The sequence below is a fragment of the Sapajus apella genome, unplaced genomic scaffold (genome assembly GCF_009761245.1).
Source record: "Sapajus apella isolate SASKATOON/1434 unplaced genomic scaffold, GSC_monkey_1.0 scaffold2, whole genome shotgun sequence".
NCBI lineage: Eukaryota > Metazoa > Chordata > Mammalia > Primates > Cebidae > Sapajus > Sapajus apella.
In genome coordinates this window covers 21,315,306-21,327,340 of record NW_022436942.1, presented here as the reverse complement: position 1 = coordinate 21,327,340, position 12,035 = coordinate 21,315,306, and the positions used below count along the sequence as shown (strand labels likewise).

The 12,035-nt window shown below is 34.5% G+C and overlaps 1 protein-coding gene and 1 pseudogene across 1 annotated transcript; one reads left to right on the top strand and one right to left on the bottom strand.

The window, feature by feature from the left end:
* Window positions 1–456: 456 nt before the first annotated feature.
* Window positions 457–1,261, top strand: LOC116556828 (annotated as a pseudogene).
* An 8,486-nt stretch (window positions 1,262–9,747) lies between these two features.
* On the bottom strand, window positions 9,748–10,692 carry LOC116556813 (olfactory receptor 6C6-like). Its single transcript, XM_032286198.1, is given in 1 exon segment — window positions 9,748–10,692. A coding segment is annotated over 1 exon segment (945 nt).
* Window positions 10,693–12,035: the final 1,343 nt, after the last annotated feature.

The following is a 12,035-nucleotide window of genomic DNA, read 5'->3' as shown; positions in this document are numbered from 1 at the left end:
AGCTAAATTCAGAAATTTCAAAATACTAAATATTTAAACTGCCTGTTGGAATAAAGTGCTTGAAAGATGAATCAAAAGTTAATACTAACCAAAGTATGAAACTTATTTCAAAGGTCTGAAAAGCCTTTTTATAAACATGATTGATGAAGTGGATATGTTCATTTTTATGAACTCTAAGTTGATTTGTAAAAATATTTGCACATGGGTAATTTTCTAAATATGAAACTTTCTGTGGCTGATAATGAAGTAACATTTTCTTGTGATATCAGTTTTTATTTTCTGTAGATTTCACAGGACAAAAGAAAAATGAAGAATCAATCAATGGAGATAGTGTTCACTCTGCTGGGACTGACAAATGACCCTCTACTACAGATTGTGATTTTTCTGTTTCTATTATTTAATTATGTCCTGAGCCTGATGGGAAACTTAACCATCATCCTCCTCACCCTGCTGGATCCATGACTCAAGACTTCAATGTATTTCTTCCTCAGAAATTTTTCCTTCTTAGAAGTTTCATTCACAACTGCTTGCATTCCACGATTTTTGACAAGCATTCTGACTGGAGACAAGACAATTTCCTACAATGCTTGTGCAACCCAATTATTCTTCTTTGTTTTCGTAGCAGTTACTGAGTTTTACCTCCTGGCTGCCATGTCCTACGACCGCTACATTGCCATCGGCAAACCGCTGCGTTATCCAACCATTATGAGCAGCAAAGTGTGCTACCAACTTGTATTCAGCTCTTGGGTAACTGGATTCCTAATCATCTTTCCTCCTTTGGTCTTGGGACTCAAGCTGGATTTCTGTGCTTCCAAAAATATTGATCACTTCTTATGTGACACTTCTCCTATTCTGCAGATTTCTTGCACAGATACACGTGTTATAGAATTAATGGCTTTTATCTTAGCTGTGATGACACTCATCATCACGTTGTTAGAGATCCTCTCCTACACATACATCATCAAACCATTCTAAAATTCCCTTCTGTTCAACAACAAACCAAGGCTTTTTCCACTTGTTCTTCACACATGGCTGTTGTCTCTATTACTTATGGGAGTTGTATTTTTATGTATATGAAATCATCAGCAAAAGAAAGGGTGACTTTAACTAAAGGAGCAGCTGTACTCAATACCTCTATTGCTCCTTTACTCAGCCCCTTCATTTACACCCTAAGGAACCAGCAGGTGAAAGAAGCTCTCAAGGATATGCTTCAAAGATTTTGTTATTTTCGAAACAAGACAAAATTTGGATATAAATAATATGCTGTTAGAACATGGATGGGAAAATTGAATACAGTCTTCAATAAATTACATTAGTTCAGAGTTATTCCATTTCTCCATTTGAATATTAATATCATAATAGGTTTACTACATCTCTGTGTTCTCTGCAGCCCACTGTGTTGTTCTTTCTGAGTAGCTCTTCCTACTCTCTGGTGATAAACAGCCTTCTTCAATCCAAATGTTAAATATCCTCTATGCTTAGAAATATCCCTTCCATAAATAATAGTTTTATATACTGAATGTTTTGTACCAGTGAATTGCTAGATATACTGAGACAGTTATTTCAATATGTGTGTTAATTGGTAAGCATTGCATCTGCTTTTAAGTATTTTGCATTCCTGAAATAGTAAAAAACACAGAACCTGATAATTATTATATTATGTAATTGGTGCTGTGATTAAAATGAGGTAGAAAATCTGATTAATTTTAAAGATCAAAATAGCCCTCCAAGAGATCATTGCTCATGATGGACCTTGAAAGATGAAGAAAAAAAATAAAGGTTCAAGGATGCTGCAATCAGAGCATAAAATACACAAATAAATAAGTCTACTGAAGAAGGCTCACCTGGGAATTACAATGATTAAGAATATTAAGAATATGATATTTGTAAACATTTTTGGTTGTTTTTAGGGATAAAAATAATTTAACTTGGCCAGGTGTGGTGGCTCACACCTGTAACCCCAGCACCTTGGCAGGTAGAGATGGGTGGACGACTTGAGGTCAGGAGTTCGAAACCACCCTGATATAGTGAAACCCCATCTCTACTAAAAAATACAAAAATTAGCTGGGTGTGACAGTGTGGCCTGTAATCCCAGCTACTCGGGAGGCTGAGGCAGGAGAATCACTTGAACCCAGGAGGCAGAGGTTGCAGTGAGCTAAGATCCTGACATTGCACTCCAGCCTAGGCAACAGTGAGAGATCATGTCTCAAAAATTGATTAATTAATTAAGACTCTGTTTCCAATTGTTTATATTGCCTTATAATCTCTGAAGTCTGCATGTGATAGTAACCCATGAAAGAAATTCAAGGTATAATTTACTTATATTTGGGTTTGGGAAACTTTTCACATATTTTAAATAGTTCATAAACTAAAAGCTCTCTAATCAATTCTGCTTGTGTGAATTTTTACCAAATTAATTAAGTATATATTTTAAATAAAACATACATAAAACAATGCATTTGGACAAATTATCATATTCGTGTAAAAATATAAAAATATTTGCAACATATTAAGTAGTTTCCTTTTTGTCTTTCCAGTCATTCCCATCTTCCACCTCTAACCCCATCCGTCATTGAATTGAGGTATTTACTGGTGTTCTTTCACTCACTATAGACTTGTTTCATCTTTTCTGGAATTTCTTTTTTCTTTCTTTTTTTTTTTTTTGCACACTGTATATATATATATATGCACACATATATACATACACACACGCACACACATATATATATATATATACATATATATATATTTTTTTTTCAAGACAGGATCTCACCCTGTCTCCCTGGAGAGAGGCTGGAGTGGAGTGGCATAATCATGGCTCACTGAAGCCTCAAACTCCTGAGCTCAAGCAATCCTCCCATCTCAACCTCCCAAGTAGCTGGGACTATAGGTATGCACCACCATACCCAGCTAATGTCTTAATTTTTGTGGAAATGAGGTCTTGCTGTGTTGCCTAAGTTGGCCTTAAATTCCTGAGCTCAAGCAATCTTCCTGTCTCTGGCTCTCAAAGTGCTGGCCTTACAACTATGAGCCATGGTACCCAGCCTGGAATTTCTTATAAAAGAGAGCATATTGTGTGAACTTTATGTATGGCTGCTTTGCTCCACATAATGTTTTTTTTAGTTTCATTCATGCTATTGCATGCATACATAGTTAATTCCTTTTTGCTGATATAATTTAGCAGAATATCTAGCTTCCCTTTGTGATAGCTAGCATTTTCTCCCTTATTCCAATACTTTGGTATTTTTATTCTCTGAAGAATATCTTCACATGACTGAACCATGTAGTTTGATCAGTGTGAAAACTAATTACATTCCATATTTTGGATTGCCAATCCCTGAAGACCTTTATCCTCCTATAATGTCTTTTAGAAATAAGCTGATCCAACCAATTGGAATTAATGGAAGGAGTCTTTGCCCCATGTCTTGGTGACTCCTCAATCCCTATTCTCCAAGGCAGTGGAGCTTCAAAAGTTGTTTCTAAAAAAAAAAGAAAGAAAAGAAAAAGGATACACATGGAGGATCTCCATTTCTCATTTCAGTGGCCCATTTCAGCTCCAAATTAACTTATACTCTTTTGTATACAGTAGGCTCCAAGATTCAACCTTCTTCTGAAGATCAGGAGGGAAGCAAAATTCTGAGCACCAGAGATAGAGAAGTAGGAAACTAAAACTAGAGATTTCAGGTCAAAGCTTTACAGAGAATGATTCAGGAAAGCTCAGTGGGAAATGGCAGTGACTTTCAGTAATTTCTGAGAAAGTTCTAATCAGTAGTCTTAGCAGTAAATTATGAAGTTTTTAAACAGTGAGAAGTTACTGAGGCTCTCACCTTGCTCTCCAGTTTGACTATAATACCTCTGAAAAATAATGGCCTCTGCTTCTCTTACAACTTCCAAATTTTAAGCAAAGTACTCTCACTGAAAAACTTTACGTTAGAACTAGACTGATAAGCGGCTTCTGGAAAATGGCCTCCCAGTATCTCTCCTGCATTTACAGAACACTTAATAAGGTAAAATATGGGAATACTATGCAATCATTAAAAAAAGAATTAAATCATGTCTTTTGCAGCCACACAGACTCAGCTGGAGGCTGTTATCCTAAATAAACTAATGCAGGAACAGAAAACCAAATACTGTATGTTATCACCTACAAGTGAGAGGTAAACATTGGGTACACATGGACCTAAAGATGAGGACAATAGCCACTGGGGACTACTAGAGAGGGAAGGGGGAAAAAGGAGTGAGGGTTGAAAAATGACCCCTGAGATACTATGCTCTCTACCTGAGTGATATGATTATTTGTACCCCAAACCTCAGCAACATGCAATTTACTCAGGTAACAAACCTGCACATATACCCCCTAAAACTAAAATTAAAGTTGAAAGAAAAAGGCATATGTGGTATTGAGTTGGCAATACACAATTCAAAGCAGGTTCTTTGAAAAGAACCAAGGTCATAGTCTCAGAAATTGTATTCCATGGTATATATGAACCACGTTTTCTTTATCCAGTCTATCACTGATGGGCATTTAGATTGGTTCCATGCCTTTGCTATTGTGAATAGTGCTTCAGTGAACATACACGTGCATGTATCTTTACAATAGAATGATTTGTATTTTGGGGGGTATATACCCAGTGATGAGATTGCTGGGTCAACTGGTATTTCTGCCTCTAGGTATTCGAGGAATCACCACACTGTCTTCCACAATGGTTGAACTAATTTACACTCCCACCAACTGTGTATAAGTGTTCCTTTTTTCTCCACAACCTTGCCAGCATCTGTTATTTTTTGACTTTTTAGTAATAGCCATTCTGACTGGTGAAAGATGGTGTCTCATTGTGGTTTTTATTTGCATTTTTCTAATGCTTGTTGGCTGCATATATTCTTCTTCTGAGAAGTGTCTATTCATGTCCTTTGCCCACTTTTGCTTCTTTTCCATTTGATATTTTATTTGGTAAATTTACTACTTAAATATTTGCCCATGTTTATGTTTTTAAAAATGGTTACTGTTTTTTGACACTTTTTTTTTTTTTTTTTTTTTTGGAGACGGAGTTTCACTCTTGTTACCCAGGCTGGAGTGCAATGGCGCGATCTCGGCTCACCGCAACCTCCGCCTCCTGGGTTCAGGCAATTCTCCCGCCTCAGCCTCCTGAGTAGCCGGGACTACAGGCACGCGCCACCATGCCCAGCTAATTTTTTGTATTTTTAGTAGAGACGGGGTTTCACCATGTTGACCAGGATGGTCTTGATCTCTTGACCTTGTGATCCACCCGCCTCGGCCTCCCAAAGTGCTGGGATTACAGGCTTGAGCCACCGCGCCCGGCGGAGCAGATGGATTTTTATAAATCATGCTTTTCACCTTGCCCAAGGTCAGAAGTACTGTGTTATTTCTTTTTCTGGGTTATTTATACCTGTATGTTTATTTGAATATCTATGACTCACTTGGGTTATGTTTTATATCTAGTATGGGATATGAATGGTGCTTGATAATTTTGTACACAGTCTTTTTTTTTGTCAGCATCACTAGTTGAAAGACAGCAAATAAAACAAGGAAACACCCATACCATTAGGATGAGAAACTTCAATCTACACACTAGGTTTTTCAGCTAAAAGCATTTTCAAACTTATACAAGCATGTAATCTGTAGAGCCCCTAAAGCCTTGGTTGTCTTTCAACTAGAATATTCTATCTGAGCATTTGCAAGGTCTAATATAAATCAAAACTACCTCATGCATCACCAAGGATAGAGAGACAGAGTTACAGATCTGCTATTAACGCTTTCATTCTCAGCAATTATGATATTGTACAATGATCATTCCCTTTCAAAACTGATAATTTGTTATATGGAAAAGTTATATTTGGAATCATTAGAAACATTGCAATTGAACATTTAATTTTTTCTTTAATTTTCAAGATGCCAGTTTGATTCTGTAATTGAAACAGAACCATAAAAATACTGTATTAAATGTCATCATCTATATGATAAAGATGTTATCATAACTATCCCTTCATAATTTGATAGCAATGCATTATTAAATCTGAGTGGTAGAATAAATGAATTGAACATAAATTAAGATTTAATATAGTATTGTGGTAAACAGGAATAGCTTTTGTTTGCTTTTGTCTACATACATGAAACCAAAGAATGAATAAACATGATAACAACATTTTTATGTCAATAAGAAACATAAATCAGTTCTGTTCACACATTTGAATGTCTTAGTTATGAGATCACAGCAATGATGACAATGACAAAGAAGATGAAGATGGTGATGAAAATGAAGACACAATGATGGTCCTGGGGATGAAAGTCTTACGTCATTAACCAATTACATCATCTGAGGAAAGTGATCTGAGATCATGAGGGCTGAGTTTCCTTGGAGATAAATGAATACACGAAAGGATATTTTCATACTGAAAATCAAAGATACTATGATTTTATATTATGAAGATATAGGGTTTCAGAAAGTGGAGATGAGATTTGTTTAAAGAATGAGAAGAATTAATGCCTGTTAGAATTAGGCTGTTTCAGAATTTCTGGAAAAAATCTCATTTAGCTGGGATCAAATTTCTCTCTCTCTCTCCCTCAGTGTGTGTCTCTCTCTCACTATCTTCCTCTTTCTCTCCCTCCTTATCTCTCCCTACACTTTTTTATCCAGATACATGAATGTAATAATAAGATTAAAACTTGTGGGCAAATTGTTTCTCTGGAGGACATGAAAGGATTCTCTCAATTCAAAAGCAAAATGCAATTGTCAGAATTTCTATATACTGTGGAGTGAAATGACAAAGGTCAAAGTTATGATTGATCTGAGATCTCATGCAATTCTCTTTTGATATTTGGAATATGGTGTTGCTAAGTCCACTTGAAAATGTACAGTGGTGAGCAAATTTATGGAGAACATGAAAATATAACTCTCCTAATCAATTTAACCAGGGAATACTCCTTGATAGAGTTACTGGGAACGTAAGTGGATGAAATCCTAGGGCCTGAGATATGAGAACAACAGCATTCAAGGTTCTCACTTAAACAGAGTAAAGGTTCTATGTTGCAGAGAAAGACTTTAAAGATTTGAGGACTGAGAGGCAGGAAGCTCTGATTATTATGTTACAGTAGTCAATAAAATGTTTTAAAATAAAAATCTGGAACATTTATAATTAATTACTAGTTACAGACCTGTGGCACAATTCCCAATGCTTATATAAAATAACATGTGAAATAAAATATGAAATCAGGTAAATATTTTAAAGGCTTGCATCCATATAGATTTTTTTTAACATTAAACCAGCACCCCAGAAAACTTCACTGATAGGAGGGGAGAAAGTCTGTAAGGAAGAGGGAATATGAGAGGTTGAGGGGAAAATATGACATTGGAACATCTTCCTATGGGATAAGTGGATGACTTAAGAAACTGTAAAAAATAAAAAAGAAATTAAATTAAATCTAAGCCATATCGGTCAAGCCAGACATGCAGCAGATAATAATTACAACAATAATAAATCGTCCTAAAATATCTGTGTCTTGTTTCATCTTGATTCAACTAGACTCTCTATTTGTTTGTGAAATCTTGTTCTTTGGATAACTATTCATTTCAGTGATTTCTGTGTGCCTGAAAATTTTTATTAGATGATTATAGAACACTTCCTTAAAATCATTTACCGTATATGTGCTGGGAGTAAAGCTGGAAAATTAAGCCCAATCTCACGCATTCAATTATTCTTACAACTCAAAAATTTATTATAATCTCTTCTTTCTTCTAAATATCTTTGACTCTTTACCTGTATTCTAGACCCACTGCCACATTTATACACTAAGATTTAAAATTTATAAATAGTTTAAAGCAAAGAGTCCCCTCACCTGCACCCTGATAATAACACAGCCTATATTCCTTATCATTTCCAAGAGTAATCTCCCTAAAGACAAAATGTTAACATTAAATTTTTCATCTTAAATACATTTTCAATGATTTCTCTCTAGTTGGAAATGTCAATGAGATTGTAGTCTTTGCTTGACATTTAACAGAGAGATTATCTACAATAACCTGGGATTCATATTAAACATGGGCTACATTAACTCTATCTCAAAAATATTGACTCAGAAGCAGTAAGAATGATAACTCAAAATTACATTTACAAAACTATCTAGGTCAAACTTGTCCAACACACAGCCATGGGCCATATTTGGCACAGGACAGCTTTGAATGTGGCCCTACACCAATTCGTAAACTTTCTTAGAATATTATGAGATGGTTTTGCGATTTTTTTAAACTTCATCAGCTATCATTAGTGTCAGTGTGTTTTATGTGTGGCCCAAGACAATTCTTCTTCTTCTAGTGTGGCCCAGGGATGTCAAGAGATTGGACACCCCTGATCTGGGTGATTCTTGAAAAACCGTACCTTTGAAAATTACTGATATGATAGATTTAAGTCCAAAATACTATTCTGGCAAATAGGGCCCTTTATGCTTTCACCCTTCAACCTCCCCAAACTTATTATTGACTTTACTTTCATCAGCACATCAAAAATATTAGTTGTACCATATTCTTGAATTGTTCAAAAATGTAAGTGCTATCTTTTATTGAATGGTAAATAGTTCTAATAGCATATATTCACTGAGCAATGAAGTATGGGCTTCATTTTTCCCACTTTACATATGAAGAAACTAAGGCATAAAAAGTGTGCATGATCTGCACAGTGTTCCAGAGTGTGTAGCAAAGCTTTTACTGAACTTAAATGAATAACTTGAGGTATTTTCTAATAATGAGATATACTAATTCTCCAAATGCATGTGGTTATCTAATACTTCTGTGTTATTTACATATATTTGTTTCTCAGTCATCTTTCCTTATGCATATTTTTAGTCTTAGAATAATTATTACTTTCTCCTGAAAGGCCTCCCTTATCTCCAAATTCCATGGAAGGCATCCTTTCTGTCCCATAAATGCTTTTGTAGCCCTTTATTACAACACTAATTCCACGCTGTATGTCAATACAGTCATGTGCCACATAATAACATTTTGGTCAATGACAGACCGCATGTACAACGATGGCCCCATAATATTATAATACCATATTTTTACTGTACCTTTTCTGTATTTAGGTATGTTTAAATGTATAAATACCATTGTGTTCAATTGCCTACAGTATTTAATACAGTAACATGCTGTACAGATTTGCAGCCTAGAAACAATGTGCTATAATATATGGCATAGGTGTGTAGTAAGCTACACCACCTAGGTTTCTGTAAGTACCCTTGGATGTTTGTACAACAGAATTGCCTAGCGATACATTTCTCAAAGTATCCCCATTGTTAAGCAATGCATGATTGTATTTTGTTTATGTGTTTGTGTCCTTTAAAACATCAAAACTTCTTAAAGGTAATGACTGAACCCTTCTCAATGTCTGTAATAACATAGATTACAATAAATATATGGTGAATAGTTATCGAATTACATATGCCAAATCACATTTATACAAGTCATATTTTATTCAAAATCATGGTTTCTGGAAACTGATATGCTATAAAGAGATGTTATTTAAAAGTTGGATTAAAGAATGAAAGAAAGTTATTGTAGTAATGTGAAGCATTTCATGAGAAAGAATATAATGTAAGAGTGGAACTGAGCTATCAAGTTCTTCAAAAGACTATCCTATATGAGATAACTGATAAGGCAGGAAAACATGATCAAAATAAATGTATAAAACATGTTTTCCAGTTTTTATGGTAAAGTTGTAACTTGTAGCAGATTCTTAAAATGGTCTTTTAGAAAAACACAAATTCTTTTGTAATGTATCCCAGAAGACGTCTTTTACCTGCTGGTTTCTGAGAGTATAAATGAAGGGATTTAGTAAAGGGGTAATTGAGGTATACAACAAAGCTATGCCTTTGGATACGGTCACTCTTTCTTTTGCAGATGGTTTAATATACATAAAGATACAGCTACCATATGTCATGGAGACAACAATCATGTGGGAAGTGCAGGTGGAAAACGCTTTGCTCCTTTGCTGCGCAGAAGAGAATTTCAGAATGGTCTTAATGATGCAAGTGTAAGAGAGAATCACTAATACCAACGTGATCACAAGTGTCACCACAGCTAAGATAAAAGACATCAATTCTAGGACATGTGTATCTGTGCAGGAGATCTGAAGAATAGGAGAAGTTTCACACATAAAATGGTCAATAGTTTTGGAAGCACAGAAATCCAGCTTGAGTCCCATGACCAATGGGGGAAATATGATTAAGAATCAAGTTATCCAACAGCTGAGTACAAGTTGGTAGCACACTTTGCTGCTCATAATGATTGGATAATGCAGTGGTTTGCAGATGGCAACATAGCGGTCATAGGACATGGCAGCCAGGAGGTAAAACTCAGTAACTCCTGGTAAAAGAATAAAAAATAATTGAGTTGCACAATTATTATAAGAAATGGTTTTGTCTCTAGTCACAATGGTTATCAAGAATCTAGGAATGCACACTGTTGTGAATATTATTTCCAAAAAGGAGAAATTACGAAGAAAGAAATACATTGGAGTCTTGAGCCGAGGATCCAGCAGGGTGAGGATGATGATGACTAAGTTCCCTATCAGGCTCAAGGTGTAGTTGAGAAATAGAAACAGGAAGATCACAATTTGCAACTGTGGGTTATCTGTCAGTCCTAAAAGAACGAACTCTATTTCCATCGATTGGTTCTTCATTTCTTTATTGTAATCCTTATCAAATCTTCATAGAAAGGGAAAAACAAAATTTATACATATAGATACATATATGTATTCCTAAAGCAAAATTATATATATATATATTTAATTTATCCATGTGCAAATGGTTTCTCCAGCCTGAAGTTGCAGATGACATACATGCCATAGGTAAATTAAAAATTTGTTGTAATCTACTAGATCTCTTTATAATATTCCTCACAAATTTTCTTCCATAACTTGAATAATATATCCTTTTGGTAAATATGAATTTTAGCTTGTTACTGTCAGACAAACTCTACTCACCATGTGTAATTTAAACAACATCGTATTAACATTTTAAAATTTATTTCTCTGTCTATCATATCTGTACAAGTTATAGTAAGTTGGTTTGTATTTTTATAATGAGTATGAGGGTAATGAATCAAAACCGAAATTTATGCTTACATTACAATTCGTGTGCTGATCAATGATCCAATAAATAGTTAAAGATCCTCATTTCATTAGTTTTGAAATTTTCTTCGCCCTGAGAATATACCATATTATTAACAGTTTTTTTAATTGGCCCTTTTCTACATTCAAATGAACAGTTGTTTACCAGCTTATGGGACAAATAAGTAAAAACATGATAAAAATAAACAAGTTATATATTTTAATTAAAAAATTGTGTTTTCTTTTCAATTACCCTTTTTGAAATGTCATTTTATTAGTGTGGCTGCATAGTTTTGGCTATTTTTTTTACTCCCTCCATATTCTTTATAAAATCCCTTTCTATCATTTCTATATATAAGAATTCTATTTAGTCCCAGTTTGTACTATTTTTCTGTTATCTTAAATGTATCAGTCTACTTCATTATACTGATGCAACAGTATATGAATAAAATAGATTATTACTAGTATATAACTATGAAATTAATGTACTATTAAAACACATTTATAAAGCCTGAAATTTCAGTAGCCAAATTTAATTACCTGAATTGTACTTACTGTGCATTTGCCTTAATTTCTGATATTAGGCTAAGTTAAAATTACAGTTGACTTACCTTTTCGGATCTATCATTTATTTCTTTCTGTGTGCATGGAACAGATACCTGCTAGCATAATTAATGACAATTTTACTCATTTATGACAATATTTTATTATCCAATAGGCAGATTTATTGCCAATGATTTTTGTGGGGAGAGGCAATGTGTACACATTGCGTTTCTGTAGAGAATTTCCACATTTCCTCAAGTTCATCCTCACTATGAAGATTGAGACTTAGGTATTAATAATTTTAATGGACTTCTGTCTTTCATTCCATATAAGTTAAACTTGCAAAATTGTGCCATTGCAATTGAGATTGC